This window comes from Fringilla coelebs (assembly GCF_963513975.1).
Source record: "Fringilla coelebs genome assembly, chromosome: 1".
NCBI classification, from domain to species: Eukaryota; Metazoa; Chordata; class Aves; order Passeriformes; family Fringillidae; genus Fringilla; species Fringilla coelebs.
This window is the reverse complement of record NC_140028.1, coordinates 62,162,199-62,186,362: the sequence shown is the minus strand read 5'-3', so window position 1 is coordinate 62,186,362 and position 24,164 is coordinate 62,162,199. Positions and strand designations below refer to the sequence as shown.

The 24,164-nt window shown below is 39.7% G+C and overlaps 2 protein-coding genes across 6 annotated transcripts in view; both read left to right on the top strand.

Annotated features, from left to right (window-relative positions):
- Positions 1 to 87: 87 nt before the first annotated feature.
- On the top strand, positions 88 to 19,736 carry LOC311162209 (uncharacterized protein). 4 transcript variants are annotated; one of them, XR_014616695.1, is made up of 19 exons: positions 88 to 691; positions 1,353 to 1,429; positions 2,299 to 2,367; positions 2,824 to 2,854; positions 3,982 to 4,041; positions 4,132 to 4,212; positions 4,895 to 5,031; positions 6,877 to 6,999; positions 8,482 to 8,524; positions 9,429 to 9,542; positions 9,907 to 10,021; positions 12,029 to 12,074; positions 12,372 to 12,431; positions 14,490 to 14,597; positions 15,595 to 15,691; positions 16,686 to 16,883; positions 17,695 to 17,815; positions 17,943 to 18,012; positions 19,343 to 19,736. XR_014616695.1 is itself a non-coding variant. In XM_084220433.1 (18 exons), exons 2-17 carry the CDS (start codon positions 1,379 to 1,381, stop codon positions 17,772 to 17,774), a joined length of 1,413 nt encoding a protein of 470 aa, XP_084076559.1. In that variant the 5' UTR covers positions 88 to 691; positions 1,353 to 1,378; the 3' UTR covers positions 17,775 to 17,815; positions 19,343 to 19,736. The 4 variants fall into 4 exon arrangements, 3 of the variants coding, with proteins under 3 accessions (XP_084076559.1, XP_084076558.1, XP_084076557.1); XM_084220433.1 differs by lacking the exon at positions 17,943 to 18,012; XM_084220432.1 differs by having other exon boundaries at positions 17,943 to 19,736.
- Positions 19,737 to 21,342: 1,606 nt separating this feature from the next.
- The window catches only part of TEX10 (testis expressed 10), a 54,633-nt gene continuing 51,811 nt past the window's right edge, over positions 21,343 to 24,164 (top strand). The window contains exons 1-2 of one of the 2 annotated variants that reach the window (XM_084213046.1): positions 21,343 to 21,399; positions 21,821 to 21,943. The gene's annotated coding sequence lies outside the window, so the exon portion shown is untranslated. Of the gene's footprint in view, positions 21,400 to 21,820; positions 22,055 to 24,164 lie in introns of both variants that reach the window. The other variant, XM_084213045.1, reaches the window with a different exon arrangement.

Sequence of the window (24,164 nt, the reverse complement as noted above, 5' to 3'; positions counted from 1 at the left end):
CTCCCCGCAAACCCCGCGCTGGATTCCCGCCCGCCGCAGCACGGGCGGCGCGGCGCCGGCCTCTCCCGCGGGGGACACCGCCGTGTGCCGCGGGGACACCCGGCCCGGGCCACCCCGCGGCGGCGCTGCGGGGAGGCGGCCGCGGGGAAATGCGGGTGTGTATGTGTGCGCGTATGTGTGTGTCGTGGGGAGCGGCGTGCGAACACCCGGCGGCCGCCAGGAAGGGGGTGGGCAGCCCCGCCTGCACCGGGCACGGGCGGAGCTCCCAGGAGGCACGTCCCTAGCGCGGCGTACCCATCCGCATCCCGATCCCGGGGCCCCGGAGCGGGAAAGGGAATTCCCGGCCCGGTACGGTGGCCGCGGACCCAGCTCGGGCTTTACCTCCGACAGCGCCCGGCGGCCCACGCGCCTGCGCGCCAGCGCCCCCAGCGGCGGCCGCGGGAAGGGCCGGGGGCTGCCGCGGCCGCCCCGTTCCGGTTCCCGTTCCCGTTCCCGTTCCCGCCCGCCGGCGCCGAGCTCCCGGCCCGCGGCCCCGCGCGGTGCCGTGCCCGGCCCCGCCGGGCTCCCGCCACCCCTCCGTGCCTCCTCGCGCCCGGCGTGGCGCAGTTCCCTCCCGCGAGCGGGTCGGTGGCAGGTGCCGGTGCGGCAGCGGGGAGCGCCCTCAGCTCCTCCGGGCTCTGGACCCTGCCCGGTTAGTTGTGGGCAGCGGCGGCCCGGCGGTCTGCCGGCTCCGGCGGGAGCAGTGCCTGTGTCCTCCCCGCCGGGGCTGGAAGTGCCGGGAAGGGCGCCCTCCCGCCTGCGCCGCTCTTGGCGAGGGGTTTGGAGCTTCGGGGCCTCCCTGCTTCCCTTTCTTCGCTCCATTCCCTCTCTCCTTCCTTTGCTTCCTCCCCCCTTCCTTCGCCGCCGCGGTCCGGGTGGGAGCGTGTCTTTCCTCCCGAGCCCCGCCGTGTGCCTCCTGTTCCCCAGGCGCCCCCCGGGCACTGCGTGCTGGTAGTTCCCGATGTCATCTGTGCCAGGCCATGCGCGCAGTCCTGTCCCAGGAAAGAAGGGGGAAGCTTGAAATGCTCCGGATTAGTTTTTGTTTCATTAGTTTTTGTTCTGCGTAATCTTTTGGTGACGTTAATGTTTCCCGAGGGAAGCTCGCGGAGAACAATTGTTTCTTTCCGTGCTGTAGTTTTGCTCTCGAGTTGAAAATAGGATCATTAGCCTGGGAATTTGAAGGTTGAATATAACTCAAGGCGAGGGGCAAAATAAAGCTGGAAAGTGCCCAACCCTTGTATAGACGGAACAAAAATGTAAATAATTTTGTGAAGCTCAAACAACAGTTTGCAATCTTTCTGCAATTTTCATAGAGTGTTTTATCATCTGAAGATTGAATATGGACCCTGAAAGTGAAATAAAGAAGCAAATAAACCCCTTTTACTGCAATGTAAGTATTCACTTAAAAAGTTGTCCTAAATCAAATGTGAACGTTCTTTTTTTTTATTCTCTTGAGCAAGCTTGATAAATAGCATTGGGCCTGAACTTATTTTGGTGACTTTGTCATGTTTGACTTGGCTGTGTGTTAAGAATGGCTTGTTAAAGTGAATAATATTATGTTTCTAAATAAAGGCATTCAGTTTAGTGGGTGATTAAGTGTAGATCCTGTTCAGAACAAAAAATCCTGATTTCCCTAGTTGTCAGGTTTATTGCTGTTTTTTTTAAAGCATACTGGGATGTTAAGAGGAGAAGAAAATATTTGGGCTGCTGCTGTTCATTCACGTGGATTTTAAAACCTAATATGCTCCAGTTCTGAGCTGGCCCAGGCATAAACCAGCTGTGATAGGGAAGTTTCCCAAGGGAAGGGAGCGAGGCAGGCCCTGAGCTGATCAGAGTGAGTGTGTTAGTGTGGATGCAGCGCTGAGGGGAGCTGGCCACCTCTGGCAGGTGTCATGCCTTGTCACAATTACGCCCTGCCTGTGGCTCACCCTTTCTCTGGAGTGTGTGAGGAAGGTCTTGGATCTGTCTTCACTTATCCACACATGCCCACGCAGACAGTGTTATGAGACAGCTGCAGAGTTCTGGAGCATCTGAAATTCTTCTGTGATATGGAATCTGGTTCATTCCACTGTGTTTTGGAGGTCTTGGAGCCTTATAAATTCAGTTTCAGGAGACTGCTCTAGTTTGTCTTTGAAGTAGTAGTACTTTTGTAGAACTTAAGCTATACCAACAATTTGATAGTAGATCTGTTTTGATATAAGCGGTATTTTATTTCTCTTGGTCTGTGTCCAATGCTAGAAATACTTCTCTTTAATCTAGATATGCAAAGTCTGGTGTTCTTCTGCATTAAACTTGCAGGCTCATTTCCTTGGGGCAAAACACAGGACGGTAAGATCAGTTTTTGAATGGACTTTTGGTCAGATTTTACCAATTTATTTAGCAATGGATTGTGGGGTTTGAAATCTAGTTTTTATTGTGGTGGTGAAACATAGAATTTCAGATATTTAACTAGTTTTGCTAATTTACTGTCTTCTCTACGGTGATAAAGTAGAAAGTGGTTTTGTACATTAGTCCTGTCAGAAAAAGTTGCAACTTTATGTCTAGTAAAGAGAGTACATGAGAATACATGGCTGTTAATAAAGGGAAAATGAAATTACTTAAATCATAGACAATCTCCAGAAGAAAAAGGGACGTTTTCCTTGTTTAATTTTCATGTAATTGTTTACCTAAGATAGTCTGTGCTCTTCTTATTAATCTAAGTTATATATAATGAAAGCTTTGCATTGTTGTTTTTTGAATCTTGAGTGCCTTTTTTTTTTTTTGGTTGATAACTTGGTAATTTAGATTGAAGAAGTAATGAAAACTCATGGCATGAGTAAGTGCAAGATTTTTTGCTTCCTGTTGTGTCCTGTACCCACATCTTTCTCCCCACCCCATTGTAGTTGTTTATGAAACAAATGAGAAAAAGACTTTCTCAAGACTTGTGCTTTAAGACCTGTCTTGTGTTTTTTAATGATATAACTGCCTAATCAATCAGTAATGTGAGCAAGAGGTACTCAAAGTTGATTAACAAGTGCTAGCTAGAAGCCTAAAAATCACCTACATTAAATTTTTGAGAAACCCTAAAGAATTCAAGATGTTAGAGACCTTCAAAACCTAAAATATAATTTAAAAATCTATGCTTCTTAAAGCATGTAGAAATACTGTATATACTTTATATTTCTTTTTGGAAAAGGGGTTAATTTGCTTCAACTAATTAAGATATTTTTAATACTTTTAATAGGCTTAATAAATTGTTAAACCTCCTCTGGGTCTTGATGTACTGGTCTAGTTCCAGAAAGAGTGAAGGTCTAACAACATTTGCAATTGCTCTCCTCACTTGGTTTCATGATGCACCAAAATGTCTTTTCAGGTTTCTACAGTTCACTGCTCCTAGAATTTGGTTTGAAAGTTGTTGTTCAAGTCAGACATAGTCATTGGACCTACCTGATCTGAGAATTTTTGTTTGGACTGTAATGGAAATTAAAGTGATGAAATATTTAGCAGCTGTATGCTTGCTGAAATAAATGTCCTGAAATTCCTGGATGCCCTCAAATGTTTAGAGACATTGGACTTGATGGATCTTCCTCTCTGCCTGTTTCATTGAATTGCCTGACATGAAATAACTTTGTTGTTGTTTAGTGTGAATGTTTTTGGTGCATCTTCTAGAGCATGGTGCTAATGACACCAGGGTCATGGGTTCAGTCCTTGTATGGGACTCGATGATCCTTGTGGGTCCCTTCCAACTCTGAACAGTCTGTGAATCTGTGAAAAACATCTCTTAGCACATTCAAAACAACTTAAACATAGCTTAGTTTTCTCATGTCAACAGAAGCTCAGAGTTTTTTTCGAGTAGTTAGTCAGTTATTTTACCAAATTATTTTTTATACTAACAATTTTATTTCCACTTCTGTGGAATTGTTTTGTTTTCTTTGGTTTTCTTCTTTGTTGGTTTTTTTTTAGTTAAAACAGAAGGTTGCTTAGGAAAGAAACTGAAAACACCTGTGAAAATTCCTGATTTTGGTAAGAATGTTTAACATCTCCCCCCAGACCTCCCCCCCACCATGGGACCATGTATGAGAAGGGATTCACTTGTATGTGAATTTCTTACAGTGCCACTTGAGCCCGAGAAGTTTCATGGACAGACATTGGAAGACCAGCTTAATGCATGTAAAGATTCAGAACCTGCACTTGGTGAGGGCTTTTAATACTGGAATTGTTTGGTTTTGTGGTATTTACTTTTAAAGAGTACAGACCAGTTTTTTAAAATGTAAAATTAGGTAATGGGTTACAAAATCTTCTTATGGTTGTACTGAGTATCCAGTAGTATGGTATGGAAGTGACAGATTCTAGTGACAAAATCATTGGATTTCACCTGAAACATATTTGATTTGATACTTCATGTTGACAATATTCTCCTGACACAATCTAAAGTGATATGACAGACATGAACTTGACCTTAAGAGATCAGTGTGGCTCTTTGCAATTTAACTACCCATCTAGTGGAGGGGAGATAGGAGTTGACAGAAAAAACAACTAGAGACTTATATTAAAATACATTCTCTTCTAATTAGTTAAATAATTGTTGCTATTACTTTTTAAGATTTTTTAAAAAAATTGTTGAGTCCTATGTAATAAGCATAAGACGTCCTAAAAACACCAGTTTTATACCTTTGGTGATCAAAAAGTCTAGACACCCAAAGGATTTATAAAATATCTGATGGTTCCAGAAGTCTTCATTGATGTATTTGACATGCAGTAGTATTCTTTCCGTATATGTCAGCGCTTTAAGATCAGTTCTTTTGCAGCCAGCACTGATGATTTTTTCAGCAAACATAAAATTTCCTAAATTAGTTGTTTGTTTTTTTCAATACAGGACTTAATTACATAACAGAATATCGAACAAAAGACAATGTTCCTTTTCTCTATGAATGTCAACTATGTTACTGTAAAACAGCACTGAGTAACATGTTCATGCATGTTTGTGGTTCCAAGCACAGACTGGCATACTTGGTAAGTTGTTTTGTTTGTTTGTTTTAATGTAATGATTTAAGGAGGGCATTTGTTAGTCATATTTTGATTTTTAAAAAAATCGAAATTACGGTTTTACATAAGCTTCTGTGAGAATCTTGGTATTGCAGTTGTGCAGCTGTGATGAATAGACTTAAAATTCTTCTCATCAGTAATGTGTATATCTGTCCATTGCTTGATACTGAGTTTAGTTTATTCTGTTTTTGTCAACCAGTAACGAAATCTATAGCTAAAATGGACTAGAGATAGATGTTTGACTGATTTTTGTATTTTATGTAAGAGAACACTATCTATCAATGAAGAAACTATTCCATCTTTCAGATGCATTGAAAGGAACGTATTTGTAAATGAACATGATGTATATTAGAGAATGTGATACATATTAGATTATTAGATACTGTGACTTGGAATCAGTGGGGGGAAACCCAATTCCTGTTCTGTTTTGAGGCTGGACAAGAAATGTCTGTTCTGTTGCTTATTTTATGACAAAGGTCTTGAGATTCATGTCAGTTCACAAACATTCAAACATGTTATCATTTTCAATATGTTCAGAGAAATGAGGCTCTCCAGTCTCTGAATGTTTGGGGGTATGTTGGCTTAGGATGGGCTTTAACAAAACTGAGAAAGCTATGTTCTGAAAAGTATTTTGCTGCTCCCCATAAAAGTCTCTCAAAATTGGTATTATGTTGAACACATCTTAAAGTCATAGACAGCTGAGTTCACTTGGTATTTTGGGGCAGCTTTAGGCCTAATGTTGGGTGTGCTGCTGTGGATCTGCAGTGATGTCTTTCATAAACACCATGCTGTTTCTGGTCATTCATTCAGATGAACATGCTGAGTTTTGATGTTCTCAGCTATTGCATTTCTTGCTTACATGGAACTGTTTGCTGCAGTTCTGAATCTTACACTTGTTAACTGCATCTCTGCTAAATTCTTAAATACTATAAAAACATAATAAGTCATGAAGGATAACTTTTAAGTTGTGTACTTGAGCTGGATTACCCTAGGTAGCAGAAGAGTCAGGAGACTAAATGACTGGAATTTGCTCTGCTGAAAAAGGAGCCTGGTGGTCCTGGTGGATAACAAGCTCAAGATAAGTAGTGTAGCTTGGTGTCAGTGAAGGCTAGCAGCAAGCTGAGCTCTACTAACAAGGGTACAGCCAGTAGATCAAAGGAAGTGATTATTCCCCTGTTCTTGATCCTTGCTAGGCCATATCTAGGGTATTGTGTTCAGTTTTGTGCTTGTGCAGAAAGGAGGCTATTTATGAAATTGAGCTAGTCCAGTGGAGAGCTGCCAAAATAGTCAGGGGCTGAAGCACACTCGTACTATGAAGAGAAGTTGAGGTAATTGGGTTTCTTCTGGCTGGAGAAGAAAAAGCATCAGAGGGATCTAACAGTAAGCCTCTGGTACTTCAGAGGAGGTTATTAAGAAGGCAGAACCAGACCCTTTTTGGAGCTTCTTGGCAGGAACATAAATTCAAGCAGGGGATTTTCCTGTATGACATAAAGAAGCTTTTTGCTGTGAGGGCAGTCAAGCATTGGAGCAGGTTGTCCAGAGAAAGGGGAAAATCTCTCTCTCCAGAGGTTTTTAAATCCACGCAGGCAAAGCCCGACACAACCAGTTCAGCATTCAATGTCAGCCCTGATTTGAGCTGAAGATTTGGCTTCAATTCCTTAAATTATTCTGTGCATAACTATTTTAATAAGTTCTGTTCTGTATATGTAGAAGTTGATTTATCTCCTGTGAGATAAATTATTATCTGTGATTATTAACTGTGCTAGATCTGGAAGGAGTTGTGTGACTTAAGGACTTGCATTTATTTTCTAGAGACAACATTATCCAGAGATAGCGAAATCTGATGAATTTAAGGGTAAAGGCTCTGAACTAAACAAAAGAGTTAAGGAAATTGGATTAACAATTGAGAAGAAAGAAGGAAGAAAACAAATACAGGTACATTTCTCTTAAGAATTTCAGAGGCTTTATATTTAGTAAAGGAAAAAAAAAAGTAATTTCCATTATGGTGGGCAGATTTGCTTTGAAGCATGGGCAAATCTTGCTTTTTTAACCTTCTTTATAGGTGCTTTTTGTCATTTTGGTAATTCTTCCGGGATTATTCTGGACAGAATTTCTCTATCTGAGTGCACAAATAATGCAAAATATATATTCTAATACTTAATCAATTCTCAGTTCTCTGTGTGTGTGTAAAATAAGTTGGTTTTTTGTTGCTAGGAAACTGCCTTTATAACTTTTCTGAGTAGTTTCTGCTTTGTAAGCAGCTTGTGGCAATTCTCAAGGAAGCCAGGTAAAATTTCTCATAGTACAGATGGAATTTGCAGGTTGACATGAGATAATCAGCAGTGCTGTGGCATCACAGAAGTGCCATAAACATAAATTCTTAGGGAGCTGCACCCTTAGAAACACATTCATGTGGAGATATCTTCATATTGCTCTCTGTTGATACTTACTTACACTGCAGCAGTATTTATAATACTTTTATGTGGACAAGATATTGGTGGAGTTTCTTCTTGAGGTGCACCTTACCACCAGCCGGTTCATGACAAGCTTATTGAGGTGCTCACTGTTCTTCATGGTACACGTTAAATTTGTTTTCTCCATCAAGTTCAGTTTCTGTCAGCAACCTGCTTGTTAAGCAGTGTTTCTTGACAGGATCCCTAGCTAATGCTACATAATGTGCATTTGGAAGGATGTCTCCTTCCAAAGTGCAGCTCCCAAGGTTCCTATGTTAAAGCGGGCGGTGTCCTGCCCATTTTGCGTGATACTATGACACTTAGGTTCAAGGATTAGAGCCTGCTCTGATCCTACCCTTTTCTGATAAAAAACAAGTATGGAAATATTGGAAGATCAAGTCAAGAATGAATGCTGTAGAAGGGATAGATTTCAGATTATCAAATCTATTCTGTATGCCCTTCATTTTTAACTTCTGCTTTAAAAGAAAAGCAACTGACTGTTGGTGGCAACATTTGAATTTGACTTACTTGAATTTCTTCTTGACTTGATATTGTTTATTTTACTTGAGATTTATGTTCATGGATATGGAAATATTTCCTTCCATCTGTATTTTGTAGACCTTTTTGTTTTTCTGGGTAGTTTATTACCTCCATAGCAATCCATTCTTGATGTAAGGAACTTTTAAAGAAAGTGTGTGTAACCTGGTTTAATTTTACTGCTATATCTTCTGAAACCAGCTGTTTAATTTTCTTTTTTTTTCTAAACTCTAGAAGAAATTAATTTGTGGTAAATAAATGTCCAGGTAACTAACTTATTGACTTTTTGAATGTCCATTGAGGGATTTACACACATGTGTTTTACGGTACTGGTCATATATTCCTAAAAAAAAATAAAATTAATGCTGATGAAATATCTATGAAATAATTATATCCACAAAATAACTAACATAAGTTTTATTTTTAGGTTGTTATAGGTGTTCCAAAAATGAGAAGGAAATGGCAAGAATGTAAGTGTGATCAATGAGGTGCAAATTGTCCACTACTAATTTGGCCCTTTATAAATCAGACCAGGGTAGTCTCTGCAGTGCTAGATACTCACCAGCATTTTGGTGAACTGGACAAAAGGAGCAGGTTGGGGCTCTATGCTAGTAGTTAATTTACAGTACTGAAATCCACACAATTCTTAAAGCACAGCTATAGATCTTATCTCTGAAAGAACACTTTTTGTTTTACTAGCCATTGATACTCAGCAAATTGTAGGAATGTGGTATCTCTGAGATTTCTCCACTCAGTTAATGTTTTAAAACTCATTGTAGTACAGTGTTATCCAGGTGGACAGACAGTATGACTGAATGCCACTTGAGGAAATTGCTAAACTTTGCTATGATTTGCATTACCTGGGAAATAAAGGCTTGAATTAAAACTAAGGTACGTAATTTTAATGTATATTAGCATGTAAGCAGTACCTTAAAATAACTCAGTAGAAGTAATGAGATCATCTGAATTAGCAGTGTTTTACTCCAAAGAGAAAAAATAGCCATTTTGAATCTAAAAAAGTGGTCTGAAATAAGCTGAGCCCTATTCAAATTAGATTTCTTGACTGTAACCTGTTGGTTAATGTGTTTTATTTTGCATGTGACTTTGTAGCATTCTACTACATTTATAGTATTTACATATTTTAGGAGATGCAAGCATGTAATTACAACCAGGCTATAAAATACTTTAAACTTTGTTGCCGATTTATAGTTCGCATTTAATATGGTATCACATAATAGTGCTTATAAAATTATTCTTGATGTTTGTAAGTACTATTGCATAGAAACAGAGCTAGGTGAAATTGAAGTGCAGTAGTAGAACCACCCTCTATCAAGATAATGTCCATTGTGCTACATTTCAAGCATGTTTGTTTAGCTCTCAGTGCACTGGACAGCCCTTCAAAAGCTAAAGTTCAGCATGTGGATGCACCCCTTAGTAATGCAGAAAAAACAGATAATAAAGATGGGAAACTGACAGAGCCTATGCAAGGTAAGAGGAGAAATTATTTCTTTTATTGGTTTTTTAAAAAAATTTCATCAGTGCATGAGTTATTTACTACTGCATGTGCCTGTTCATGGCTTCCACAGCTGAGTTATAAAGGTGAATTTGCACAGTTGTGTGGGTGGCTTTGGGGTCTGTGGCAAAGGAAGGAATAATCCCAGTGTTTGTGAAGAAAACGTTCTACTTCTACTGATTCTTTTACATTCAATTTTTATTTTACTTCTTCAAAAGCTACATTACTTCCACCTTTAGGTTTTATGGATGTTGTCTTTAGAAGTATTCTTTGCTTAGAATATTTTTTAAATTAAAACACTGGAAAAACATCACTTAATATACTTTTTTATTGTTTTAGATGAAAATAATGTTCAGGAGGAGAATGAAGAAAGGCAGAAAGAACAGGCAAAACCAGATGAAATAGTTGAACCTAATAATGCTATTGAAAGCAGCAAAGGCAACAACTCAGAATGGTAAAAGAAAAAAAATCACCACCTTCAAACCCATTTAAACTAACTTAAAGGAAAATGTGCATCACAATTGTCTTTATTGGATTTGCATAGTGAAATCCATATCTTCTGAAATTGTGCTCAGCTGTAAACTTCTGTAATCGACAGAAAACCTGGTGTATGTAAAGTGACCTCAGACTTTGCTCTGGATGCAGCTGGCTCTTGTATTTACCTATTATCCTTAAGGTATAGTTGTCATGTGCTGCTCAAAATGTTCCAAAAGTATGTCTCCTCATGGTTTAAAACTGCCTCTGTTACAGGTTCGTGTCAGATAGTTAAAGTGCTATGTGAACTGATTTTGGAAGGGAAAGACAATCAGTAGTAGTTGAAACAGTTGGGGTGTCTCCTTTACAAATGATTTTGTGGAGGAACAATAAGTGTTTCTAAATGGTGAAACTGTGCTTGCTGCTTGTGAGCATCTTACTAGTAACAGAGTTGTGAGTTGAGTAACTGTGTGAGGAGGACATCTCCAGCATTGGCCATCTTCCTGCAGCACCATGAGCCCACAGGAGGGCAATTGGTAAGGGATATACAGGCATCAACCCAGACACAGGATTTTTGTTCCAATTATTTAGTTACTTGGTTTTTTCTTGATGGCGTTCCCATGGAATGTGTTTTAACTTTAAACCAGGCATGGGGGGCTAACACTTTTTGCTTGTTTATTGTTAAAGGAGAAATTTTCATGTTCCTGAAGTACATTTTTTCAGACTTGCCTCTCTGTGGAACAGTCATTATGGAAAACAATGAGTTGAAACCAGATTCAAGTCCAGGTTTATGAATCTTATTGGCTTTCAAATAACTAATAGTTCTGAATCGGAACCAGTTTGTGAAAACATGAAGAGTAGGAAATGGATAAAAGCTCAGCTCTCCACATCTGGAGATGCTGAGGACTACTTCTGCCTGGTACTGATCTTCATTGTGCAGTCTTGTACTTTAAATTTTTAAGAACAGCTTCCTTTGGAATATCACTTAATGTTTTTCTTTTCTGGCTTAGATGGATTCTGGGTGACTATAAACAGCCAGGTATTTCAGTGAGAGACTGACTTGGAAGTTAGTTACTAAATTAGGGCTTCAGCTTGTTCCTTTACTATTTATTTATTTATTTATTTATTTATTTATTTATTTATTTATTTATTTATTTTTGTGAGACTACTGAGAAGATATGAACTCAATATATAGTGTCTTAAAAGAACTAAGATCAGATCCTCACTGACAGCTTGTTTCCACTTAAAGATTTTGCAATGCCTGTCTGAGAATTTCCATGACTCCTCATTTCTTTGTAGTTAAGTTTCTGAACAAACAGTCATCTGAAGATGTAAATTATTTTATCATCATCTGTTTTTACTAAACTTTTGATTCCTAAGAAACATTTCAAGGCAGAAGAGGGCTTAGGCTTGGCAGTCATATGATTTTGGTTAATTTAAGAAACACCCAGCCACTCTCAGCCCTGGTTCCTGGGCTTGCAGAGGGATGGAATGTATCTATAGTAGTTGTAATGGCAGAACAGCACAAATATGGCACAGGAATGTTTTGCCATATGAATATTTTTATGCCCATTATTTGGTAACTGCATTGTAAACCACTAATTTTTTATAACTTAATTTTTTAAAGGCTAGTTTGTAAAGTGCTGATAAAAATCCAACTGTAATTAGGAGCCTTGTCTTGCTGCAATGTGTACAAAAATCTTACAGCTATTACCACCAATCTCAAGCTTTTTTATTAACTCTGGGTTTTAAAGCTTATGTGCTAGATAATCACACTAAAACAAACCCACACTGCATAAATAATTTTTATGATGATCTGGTATGACTAGGATTTCTTTGAGGAAATAATATGTGACCTTTCTTTCAGAGTGTGTCAGAGCTACTGTAGTAGTAGTGTGTCAGGAATTTAAACTGATTATCAGTTATTGGCTGGCTACACATTTTTGCTGGATCAGCCAACTGAATGTTTTATTTATTCCATTTTAAGGTGTGAGACCAATGAACAATCAGAGGAAGAAAACAAGGAAGCTCAGGTGAATCTTTTTCTGTTAATGGGTTACTTCACTTTCCAAATAGTTGGGGGAATAATTAATATATGATTGGCAATGGTGTTTGCTTACTCAATATTATTCCCAATAAATTAGCTACAAAGTTCATAAGGTAAAACTATTAACAACAAGGTTTTTTTCTACTTTATTATGAAAACCTATGTACACATTTCATAACAGCACAAACAATTTGAATTTTTAGAGTAACCATAATTGTTTTTGTTTATTTGTATTTACTGCATATAACAGATCTAAGGATTTCTTTCTTTTTATGTTAAACAGCAAGAATTTACAGCAGATCCTGAAGAATTCACTAGTCAAGAAGAACTGTTGGGTTATTTGGTGAGTGTTAAATCCTACTTTGCAAGATAATTTTCGGAAGAAAAATTAAGAAATAAAATTACTGGTTTGCTAAGTCTAAAATGTAGCAAGTAATGAAAGGCAGAATGTAGGCAGTCTTGTAATATAACAGATTACCATTTTGCCAGAAGGCAGGATTCAGAATAAAATGAATGTCACTGAATTTATAATGTGTCTATTAATTTTCAAGTTTCTAGACATTGCTTTTGCCAAAATATTGGTTTATTGTCAGAGGAATTACTTGCATTGAAAATTCATTTTTTTTCAACTATATCTTAGCTTCACTCCTTAACTACATGTTGAGGTAATATGACCTTCTTGAACTTTATTTCTCCTTTGTTTCTATAACTGGTCTATAATTTTCATATGAGGAATTTGGAAAGATGCAATTCAGTAACGGAAAGAAGCAGAATGAAGACATATATCAGAGATATGTAGAAAGGTAACAAGGGATTTTTAAGAAATAAAATGCAAGTTGTGTATTTAAAACAGCGCTTCCCCACCACTATGGCCCAGACTGCCATAACTGCAAAATCTGCCTCTCTAAAGTAAGTGTCAGTACACTGGAATTCTGTCCAGTTGTTGAAAATGTCTATTAGGTACACATGCACAGCAGTGATACAATCACTAACAGCGAAAAACTGTCAGTTTTCAGTTGTTGGATGTATCAACAACAACTGTGATCTTGCATACAGAAATGGTGATTTCCATAAAAGCACTGAAAAACTCAATGGAAATCTTTACTGATAGTTGCTTGACTGATCTACTGCATGGTAATTTAGGCACTATTGACTATCATAAAATGGTTTTGCCCTCTTTTTTTAAAGGGAATTATTAGGTATAGAGATTATGCCTTGTTAATAAAACTTGAATTTGTTTTAAGACATCTTCTTTCTTAGTATGATTGTCCTCTGAGAAGAAAAGAGGACTCTTGGGAATGTAATTGGAACAGTGTTGTTTTGGAAAGTGTGAAAATCCTTTATTTTTCCATCTACAGTAATTTTTTCAAAAGCTGCATTGTGTTTTTATTGTTCTTGGATTCAAAGGTTTGCTATATGGTGAAAAGTAATTTTACAGGTATCTTTATTGCACTTGCTGTTTGTATTCTGTAAAGCTGTACAATAATTTTCCATACTATATTCTTTTATTACCTCCTAGCAAAGATATCCTTGCCACAATTTACTCTTCTTTATCCAGCTAGCTTTTGACAAGATCTTCCTTAAATATAACTTGTGCAAACCAGGAGATAGAAATACTATTAGTGGTAAAAATATAATACAGTCCCTGTTACGCTGTTTCATAAGAATTTAATGCAAAGTTTCTGTTACTTATTTTCCATTGTCTGTCTGGTGTGTTTAAAGGTGTTTGTTTCTAATCCAGAAGACTTTGAGCTGTTATGACACACCTGGAGTTCTTTGCTTTGTCCCCAGGAAAGTTTTTTCAGCAGCTTTCTTGGTATAGACAAGAGGATGACAAATGTAGCCCTTTCTGTGAGTGCTGTTGTTGCTAGAACTTACTTCTCTAGTAAAACATCACAGCTTCAAGACTGCTTTTCCTTAGACTTTTAGGGAAAAAGAAGGTTAATGTAAGGCAATGCAGCATGTACATTTAAATTCAGTAGCATTCTGGCTTTTTGCTACATTCTAGAGAAATAGGTTATGACTATATTGCCTCAGGGAAGGTGTACGCATTCATTTGTATGAAGGCGTCTTGGCAAGAGATCAAAATACTTCGGAAAAGCATTATCTTCTATATATTTCCAGGCATATTTTTGTGTTACTCCTTTTCAAATGATTGTGTTGGGTAGCTGCATCTTCCTTCTCTTAGGTTTCTCTTTCATTCTACCTTCCTTCCCCCAGTTTATGGGATTAAAAATAAAAACTGTATTTGCTTTGTAATTCCATCCAAGTCTGACAGAAGGGTGGAGATACAGAGAAAATGAGGTTCCTGCAGGTTTGTTTATAAATTTTGATACTTCCGTTTTTTTGAGGAAAAATCTTTTATGGTGTGTTGTTTTGTTTCTTTTTTTTTTTTTCCCAGCAAAATTTTGAGATACTGAATGAAGATGATGCTTCATTTATCCTGAAAGTTACACAGACTCTCACAAATGCACTGGTGGAATATCGTCAGCAGGCTGCATCAAACAAAGTAATGTGGATTTTGTTTTGGTTTGTTCTACAAACCTGTAGATTCCTGTGATTGTGCATTTTTATTATTATAGATTATACAATAAACCAAAAAATGCTGTGGAGACTGTATTGTAAGTTTTGCTCGCTAAATACATAAATTTTGGTAGTGATGATAGGGTAAAATTTTAGATTTTCTGTTAACAGCTCTTTAATTTCTGTTCAACAGTGCTTGCTTATTTTTTATTGTTGATAGAAACTAAAAATCATCTTGTCACTTATTTCCTTCCATCTAAGTTTTTCTACTACTTTTGCCCATTTTTAATTTGGACTTAAGCTTTTCTCATCTCTACTGACTTGCATAATACTCCTGTTTCTGTTCCCAGGCTTCACTTTATTCACCATGTAATCACGCATCAGTGATGTGATTTTTTTTTTTTTGTTATCCAACTTCTGGTCCTACTCTTTGGACTGTTCTTTCTGAGGTCTCATTTTCCCTCCATTATTAGAAACCCAGTTTTTCTCCTCTCTGCTATTACTTGTGACTGACTTAGCTTTACCTAGGCAGTACACATGGCGGTGTTTAGAGTACTTCTCTGAGACTGCCGACATGTTACAAAACAATGAAGTTCTAACTGAAAAAACTTCTAACCTATAAGGTGCGGAAGACCAAAATGTTTTCCTACATTAGGCCTTGTTAGTATTCTAAACTGTGATCTTTCAACTGTTAATTTTTTAGCTAAATCGTCTATTTTCAGTGTAAAATGCTTCCTTTTTAGAGCTGACAAATTGAGAATTAGGCTCAGTGAGTATCACTTCATTGCCTAATATAGAGCCTTTTCAGACATAGTGTACAGAGAAGTTATTAGCCCTATGATTTGCAAAGAAATATGTGATTTTTCAGATTTGGTAGCAGAAATACTGCTCTTTTATTTTGTTTGTGATCATTAAAAATGTAATAGTTCATTGTTCCAAGAAGCTGTCCTGACGAGATTTAAATTTTTTTTTTTAACTCATAGGACCACTTGGGTGCTGGATATAATGGAGAACCAGAACTAGAATATTCCACAGAACAGCCTGGCCCAACTTCAGCAGATATTAAGGACTCTGACACTGGTAATGTTGGCTTTGCAGTCTTTAATATGGTTTAATCTTAATATTGAACATTGTATAAGTGATAGTAAGCCTTTCTTTCTGCTTTTCTAAAAGCAGTGCTTAAGAGTAGAATAAAGCCAGAGTCAAGTAGCATAAATGAATAGTTTTGGGGTTTTTCCCCCTATTCTCTACTAATATTACAAAGAGAAGACTATTAAAACACATTGTTCCTGCTTAACTGTAGGATTTGAGGAGAAATTGAGTTAATTCCAACTCTGACTGTCCTGTGTTCAAAGGCACCTGTTTCTAAGGAGACTTTGAAAGTCTCTTTGGCTTTTTTTTCCCTCAATATTTTTTTCCCTTCTTGATGGAGGAGATGTTTCCTGCAGGTTTAGTCAGATCAAGAGGTTAGTAGAAAGATATGTGGCAGAGGATGGATAATTCTCTTTAATACCCGAATACTTCAGCTACTTGGGCTCAGTATTTCTGATTAATTTTTTCAAAGAATCCTGGATTTCTTGGAGGTCATTTTCTTCTGATAGAAACAAATGGCTGTTTTTCTTAAACATAGGAAGTACAATCCTATGCTTGGAAAGCCAAAATAACTGGAATGCTAGCGAAGCTATTTTGTGTGATTTTTTTTCTGTACTTTGTCAGTTTTCTATTTTTTCTAGAAAGTTTAGCTTTTGAAAACCTTAATTTTTACAATGGTAATACCAAAAATTGCAGTGACTTTGAATATATGAGATTTGAGACTTTTATTCTGTTTTTGTAAGTGTAATAAAATAGCTTTCACCTACCTGTCCCCCCTTGTTTCTCCAGGATTTTCTGTAACTGGACAGCATTCCTGACTCTTGGTGGTTTGAAAATGCAGCAAAGTCAGGTGTGATCAGTACCAGCAAAGTTGCTGTGCCAGACTGGACATGCTTGCTTTGAAAAGCCCTGTTTAGAGAAATAAGTGGTGAAGGCTCTTCAGAATCCTCTTTTACTGACAAACAGTATTTCCCTTCTTTAGACTACTCAAGCAGCTGGTCAGCTAAGCAGTTCTTACCAGCCAATGAAGATGAAGCCCAGAACTTTTCAACTGGCTCTTTGGAAACAGCATATGAGAACAACATCACGACTGAGTTTTTGAACAGTGTAAGAAACATGAATGCTGAGGAAGTTACTGACACCCTACACAAAATAGCAGCATCAAATCCAGCTTTCAGAGGTAATTTGCATACACGTGTACACACACACACATGCACATATATGAACATATACATAACATTATTTATCATCTCTGGGAAATATTAAGGACCTACATGAGTCGAAGAACTTTGAAGTATTAAGGAGGGTTGAAGAGAATTCTTTTTTCTCACCCTCTAACTTTTGCAGGATCCAGTTTAGGAATGGTAATTCAGAATAGCTGCTTTCCCACAGAGGCATTAGTAATTGCTGATTCTTTTTTAAAAATTCTTCTCTTGTTTTTGCATAGTAATATTTGCATGGCGAGAGACAGTAAACTAAAACCAAATATATTGTTATTAGAAAATTAGAATCTTCTCTGAGCTGTAAGTGGAGAAATGCTAGTTTTTGAATAGCAAAGTGAAGAATTTTTTATTTACCAGTTCCTGAAAGAAGTGTATTTGCACATTATTAGAAATAATAATGAATCAGAGAGAAATAGTCTCTCTTTTGCTTACAACTTTCTAATAAGCGTCAGCTATTAAACCTTCCCACGTCTTCAGTCAACTACTGCTCTCTGTTCAGAAGCTTCCTGTGTATGTTTCTAAGCTTCTCAGAGTGTGTAACCTCATAAAGGTTAAAAAAAGAACATTAGAGATGAGTACATTGTAGGAAAGCTTACAGTTTCCAGGCACATACTGATTGTTCTCTGTTAAGGTATTTTTCTTTTAATAAGGAAAGATCCAAAACTCATCTCAGCATCTGAATGTTTCAGTATAACATATGTTTTTTAATGAATTTTATGAATTTTAGCTTGTTTCTTGACTTTGTTTGTTTCTTTGCCTTTAACGAAGGAATTGATATACCGAATGTTATAAGGATCCTGACTGAAAGTGGAACTCTGAGGGGAACAAGCAATGGCAGCACTCAGTGACATGGTACTTAAAAGAGATAATGTGGCAATATTTACTTTCTGTAAGTTTGTTGTTCTAGTTCATTTTACCTCAGTGGAGTTATTTTGTTTTACATTTAAGTTTTGTACAGTGGTTTTTATATTAAATAAATAACTCGGTTTTGATATTCTTGTTGTTTTTCCATTTAGCTGAAAGTACTGTACCGTGGAAAGGTTGTAAAACTCATTCTTTCTGTGTTAAAACAGCTTTTTAAAACAGGTAACTTGCTTTCTTCAGTATTATTAAATACTGTACATTGACAGTCTGAACTTTTCTTAATGTTGATTCTTTTACAAAGAATCATCAGCAGAATGAACTACTGCACTCAGCAGTATAAACTCATCCTACAACAAATGCTTGGAAATTATTCCCTGTGGCTGCTGACCAAAAACCCTTTGTAATCAAAAACCCTTTTCCATATAAGGGTTATGAACAGGTCTCCACATATTTTTCTTTATAAGATTAAGAATAATAATAAAAAGTCAGCGCTGTCAGTCTCGTGCTGAGATGATAAGTGCCTGGATTATAGCAGATTTAGAGAGCATAGAAGCTCAGCAAAGTTAGTAGAAGTTAGGTATGTTTTGCAAATTTAGAGATATTTCCCCACAGGAAATATAAGCAGGCACTTGCTAAGAGGCACTGATGTGGTGGCAAAAGTATCTTTTGTCTTTTATCCTGCCAGTATGAGAATGAAATGAAAGCTGGCTTGCACTGTCCTTCAAGCTCTTTTAACATAAACTTTTTTCCAACTAAAGTAGTACTGGTTCTGATTGAATGTATATGTCTCTATATTAATGACTTCTGCTTTTGTAGGAGGGTGAAAAAACATTTTGAATGGTTATAGATGAGTTTGCTTTGAAAAAATATATTTTTTTAAGTGATTTAAATTCACTTCCTGCTCGTGGTGCTGGGTAGCATTCAGTGGTTCTAATTAGAGCTCTTCAGCTTTGCAGCCAAATACTGGTGTAACTTAGATACGCTGGGGCCAGATGGCAAATGAACTTTTTAGTGTTAACTTACATTTTTTTTGAGATCTGGATAGAATTTGAGAATTCTCATCCTGATGGTTTCACATCTTCATACCATGGATTGCAAGATGCAGTAAAACTAAGGTAACAAAGAAAGCAGCAACAAAATTTATGAGTGTTATTATGTGAATGGACCCAGGAAGAAAAACAGTTCACAGAAAAATTAAAACACTGTGTTTTAAAGAAACTCTGAGGAATTTCTGGAATGCATCTAAATCTGTTCTTATCAGAGGCAGAGATGGAACCAGAGTTCTTACAGTTCATTTACTCTATATAGGAACAGTGTTAATGCCTACTTAATGGAGGTGAACAGTAAAATTCTGAATTCTGAAAATAAAAATAGAAACATCTTTTTCCTGTTTGTTTTCAAAATGCAGAACATTCTTTGTGTTAAAATAACAAAATTAGAATATTCAGCTGTTGTAAATGACTATCTCTGAGACAGCTTCTTTTTCCTCTTACTGTGGAATCAAAGTTGAAATAACTTGGATTTGAGGTGGATTTTTTTTGCTTGGGTGCAGGAGGAGTATGCTGAAAAAGGAGAGACCCCTAAATCTGTAGTACACTGTAGACATAAAATGGTTGAATGGTGTGCTGCAGAGTGCTGCTGTGCCTCTAAAGACAACTGAGAAACCTGAACTGGGTAAGAGTCATTAAGTTTATGCTTCTGGAAATGTTTTCAGAAAACACAGTCCAACATAGTCCATTCAGCTGTACAATTATTTTTATTTTTTCCTGTCTTACTTGGTGCAAGTACTTACTTGGTACTTACTAGATGCTGAAGAAGCATTGTATTATTTTGTTCTTGTATCTGCCTCTGTTTTGTGATGGCTTGGTGTATTCTTATACTAATGGAAAACTGTATATTTGTTCCAAAACACATTTTAATGTTTTACTTGTGCCAGTACTGCACACTATGGGAAAAAAAGACATTATTGATAATACTCAAACAATGGTGTTGGCTGTATTTAATATTACATTAGTATTTATGGTTTCTCAAAATAACAGGCAGACTTCTGACATACCTAGAGAATTAATAAAAGTTAAGCAATAACAAAAATTAAACCAAGAGAAAATTAATTTTCTGTAAAGCTTCATCTGTGTTTTACATATTTTATTGAGACCAGAGAGCTTTGAGGAAATTATTTTTAACAAAAAGCTGTAGAACTCCTAGTCCTCACAGAAGGCAGAAAGGGGAAGGGAGAAGGGTGTTCACAGGTTAATTGACAAGAAATGAGAAGTTTAGAGTGTGTAACTGCAGAGTTACTGTCTCATGTAAATCGAGACATTGTTGTAGACAGGTGTGGAAACATCCTCCTCGTTTGCTGCTTCCTGGTTCTCCCCGAGTTTTGCACCCTCTTTCTGATGTGAGAATTCATTACCCCTTTGGAGCAGCAAGCTTTATCTGGGTATGCACGTACAAAAGCGTGCAGCACGCCTCATGGTTTACATGTGAAATAATAACAATAACCTCAAATGCCAATGCTGACCCTGCAGTGCCTTCACTGCAAGAATCACAGAATCAAGTGGGTTGGAAAAGGCCTCTCAGATCAAGCCTAACCCATGACCCAACACCGTAATCTCTACTGAACTGTGGCACTCCTGTCTTTCCTTAAATACCTGCAGGGATGGTGACTCCATCACCTTCCTGGGCAGTCCATTCCAATGTTCAACCCTTTAGCAGTAGAGAAATTCCTCCTGATGTCCAACCTAAACTACCCCTCGCATCTCAAGACCATGTCCTCTCATCCTGTTGCTGATTGCCTGGGAGAAGAGGCCAACCCATGCCTGGCTACACTCTCAGGTGCTTGTAGAGTGATAAGGCCTCCCTCCACCCAGCCTCCTTTTCTCCAGGTTAAACAACCCCAGCTCCCTCAGCTACTCCTCACAGCACTTGTGCTTATTTGGGTACTGGTTATTACTAATGCTTTCTTCTTTCTGCTGTGCTGCCCGAGCAGCCATGCTTCAGGGGGAGGGAGAACATCTTCGCAGAGCCACAGAATAAACCAAGGTGGAAGGGACCCACAGAAATCACTCCGAGTTCAGCTCCTGGCCGGGGGTATATCCTGCACAGGATACCTCAAGAGCCACACCATGTGCTTGAGAGCCTTGCACAAACACACCTTGAGCTCAGGCTTGGCGCTGTGATCACCTCCCTGGGGATCCTGTTCCAGTGCCCAGCCACCCTTGGCGTGAAGAACCTTTTTCTTACCTCCAACCCAAACCTGCCCTACACAACTTCAGGCCATTCTCTCGGGTCCTGCCCACTGGTCACCACAGAGAAGCGATCAGTTCCCGCCCCTCTTCTTCCCCTCTCGAGGAAGATGCGCACAAGCAGAGCTCTGTCCCAGACGAAGCCGAAGTCTTGGCGCTGCGTTCCCGCCGGGCCGGGAACACCGCCGGGACCCCCGGGGCCGCCCCGCCTGCAGGGGGCGACAGCGCGCGCGGCCGCGGCGGAAGCGCGCGTCCCTCTGGCGCGCGGGGCGGGCGCTGGCGGCGCCGCTCACGTGGGCGGCCGCTTCCGGGCAGGAGCTCGGCGGGGGCGGAAGCGGGGCTGGCGCTGCCGCGCGCGTGGTTGGTGAGTGAGGGAGCGAGCGGCCGCGCGCGGGCGGAGCGGGAGGAGGCGGACGAGGAGGAGGATCGGGATCCCGAGCCCGGCGCGGTCCCTCTCGGTCCGTCCTTGCTCGCGGCGGCCGCCGCGCTCGCCCGGCCCCTGCGCCAAGGGCCGCCCGCCTTTTGTGCGACCCGCCCTCCCCTCACGTTCCTGCGCCAGGGAGGCGGCGGGAAAAGCGGGAGCCGCGGTGGCGCGGGCCAGGTGCCGCTCCCGGGGAAACCGGCGGCATCGGCTCCGCCGCGCGTCGCCGCCCCTGCCCCATCTCCCCCGGCGGCTTCTCCTCGCCGCCGCTCCCGCTTCGCTCGGCGCTCCCGGGGGCCGAACTCGCGGCCTCCCCGGCGCTGCCGGGCCGACACTGACGCGCCTTTATTTGAACGCCTCGTAGAGCGGCTGGAGCGGGGCGGAGGGAAGCGGCGTTCGGGGAGCGAGCCGAAGGATGTCCCGGGACGGCGAGGAAGGCAGCGTGACGGCCTAGACCCGCGGGAGGAGCGGCCGCTCCGGCGCTCGGGTACGGCGAGCGCGGCGCGGGGTCGGGCGGTGCGGTGCGGTCCGGTCCGGTCCAGGTGGCGGCGGCGGGGGATGCGCTGCCGGCGCGGGAGCCGCGCGGAGGTGATCGCATGTAAGTATCGCTGTGCTGTAGCGAGGGAGAGCTCGCCCGGGGGGAAATCCTTATCAGATCGGAGGAGTCGGTTAGGGCGTGTGCCTTGCCTTCGGGTTTCTCAGGATTTTCCTGACTGAGCAAGGTTGTGGGGTTCCCGAAGGATGCCGCTTGAGAGTTGCGAGGGAGTGAAACCAGAATCGTTTGGTTGGAAAAGAGCTCCGAGATCATCGGGTCCTACCTGTAACCGAATATTTTCTCTGAGCCTGAGGTGTGGGTGCCTGAGTGACATCGGAAGTGGTGTCTGAAAACGATGCATGCTGCTTTAAGTTTAAGAAAGCCTGCATCATTGGACGCTGTTTTAATGTTTTGGGTTGTAAAACCGTGTTAGCGTTTAACTGTTAGGTGCATTTAGTTCAGTCTTGCTGGAGGAGAGCCAGGTGAAAATGCACAGAATCACAGATTAGTTAAGGTTGGAAGGGACTTCTGGAGATCATTTAGTCCAGTCCGCCTGCCAAGGCAGTATAACCTCGAGCAGGTGACATAGGAATGCATCCAGGTGGGTTGGATTGTCTCCAGAGACCTTTCTGGGTAGCTTGTTCCAGTGCTCTTCTACTCTTTAACTAAAGAATTTCTTCTTCACGTTGAAGTGGAATTTCTTGTGTTTTGGTATATGGCTATTGTTCCTCATCCTGTTGCTGGGCGCCACTGAAAACACTCTGGTGCCATCCACTTGGCACCCATCTTGGAGAAATTTAAATGCAATAATGAAATTCTCTCTCGGTCTTCTCCAGACTAAACAGGCCCAGCTCCCACAGTGTCTTCTAAAAGGCAGTTTGTGTGAAAAGGCAGCTGTTTCAGCAAGAAGTTTCATTGAAATGGTTACATAATTTCATCAGCTGTAGACAGTTTTGCCTGATGTCTTATTATGTAGCCACTGTGGTGCTTACATCTGTATATTTTGTAAGGATTTCATCCTTTGGTATGGCATGGTACATATGAATTGGAAACGGATGGGCTTAGATTACTAATTATTCCCAGAATATTTATTGTGAGGTAAACTGTGCTGCTTTTAGTAGGAGAAAGGATATTTTACAGGTCTTCTCCTTTAAAAAAACTTAATTGACTCTGTTCAGTTGTGTGCACATCTGTATTGCAATGTTTTTATGCTGATTGGGAGCCAGACATCTACTCTTGTAAAAGCAAACCTTGTAAGTGGAAATAGCCTCTAAGCCAAAAGCTTCTAGCTATTTCTATATATCAAGTGGTGAAATTCTTGTAATTCTTTCCTAAAAAGATGCATATGGTAAAAATCAAACGTTTATAAAGCCATGGTTGTTATAGTTGGACACTAGAGGACCTTTTTCTTTTGGCACCTGGCTCCAAGTTTTTTAAAAGCCCTTTGAGTTGATAGGTTACTTGCACCAAATTTGTACTTTAGTAAAGTGGTCTTGCATATGGTTTTTTAACCTGGTGTGTGAAAAGCAGAAAGTAAATTGTAGTCAAATTTTGGTGTAATCAGTTTGTTTTAAAACATTCTTTAATGATTATCCTGTTGATGTATATGTTAAATACTCCAGTACAGTACAAATTTCAGCTTGAAGTCTGTTGGGAAAATCAGCTGTAGGAATATGATCACATCCACCAGAAGCGAATCATTATTTGGATATGTTATTTAGAAATTTCTGGGTTTAGTCAGTTGTATTGTTGGGGTTTTTGGCTTGGGTTTTTCTTGATTCAGGGTTTTTTTGGTGGGGAAAGTGGATGGTGGTTTGAGGTTTTTTTGAGAGGATTAAATAAAGCAATCTGTGGTGTAGTGTTTGTTGGGGCCTTTTCAATGTGTTCATTTTTTTTTAACTCGGTACAAGTGTGCTTCAGTATCAGAACAGGTAGAACAAAAGCAAAAAGCTATTTAGAAACTTATGGGGGTTTTAATTTGTTTTGGTTATTGTACCTCTATTCCAGTATGTTTGTACAGCTTACAAGTATAGTGGCTTAGATTCTCATTTCTTATGCCTTATTAAAAATTTCTTTGTTTTCCTTTTTTTTTTTGCCTGTAGGTGCCCATTTGTCCTCTTCTTTCCCCCTACTTCTAGTTATATTTCAATGCACAGACTGGTATTTTCAGTGT

Bases quoted from the DNA above. Each gene is read 5' to 3' on its own strand.
- LOC311162209 (XM_084220433.1), top strand. From the start codon at position 1,379: ATGGACCCTGAAAGTGAAATAAAGAAGCAAATAAACCCCTTTTACTGC. The intron at 2,368-2,823 runs GTAAGATCAGTT...TTGGTAATTTAG, and splicing joins TTGGGGCAAAACACAGGACG to ATTGAAGAAGTAATGAAAAC. The intron at 12,075-12,371 runs GTGAATCTTTTT...TATGTTAAACAG, and splicing joins AAGAAAACAAGGAAGCTCAG to CAAGAATTTACAGCAGATCC.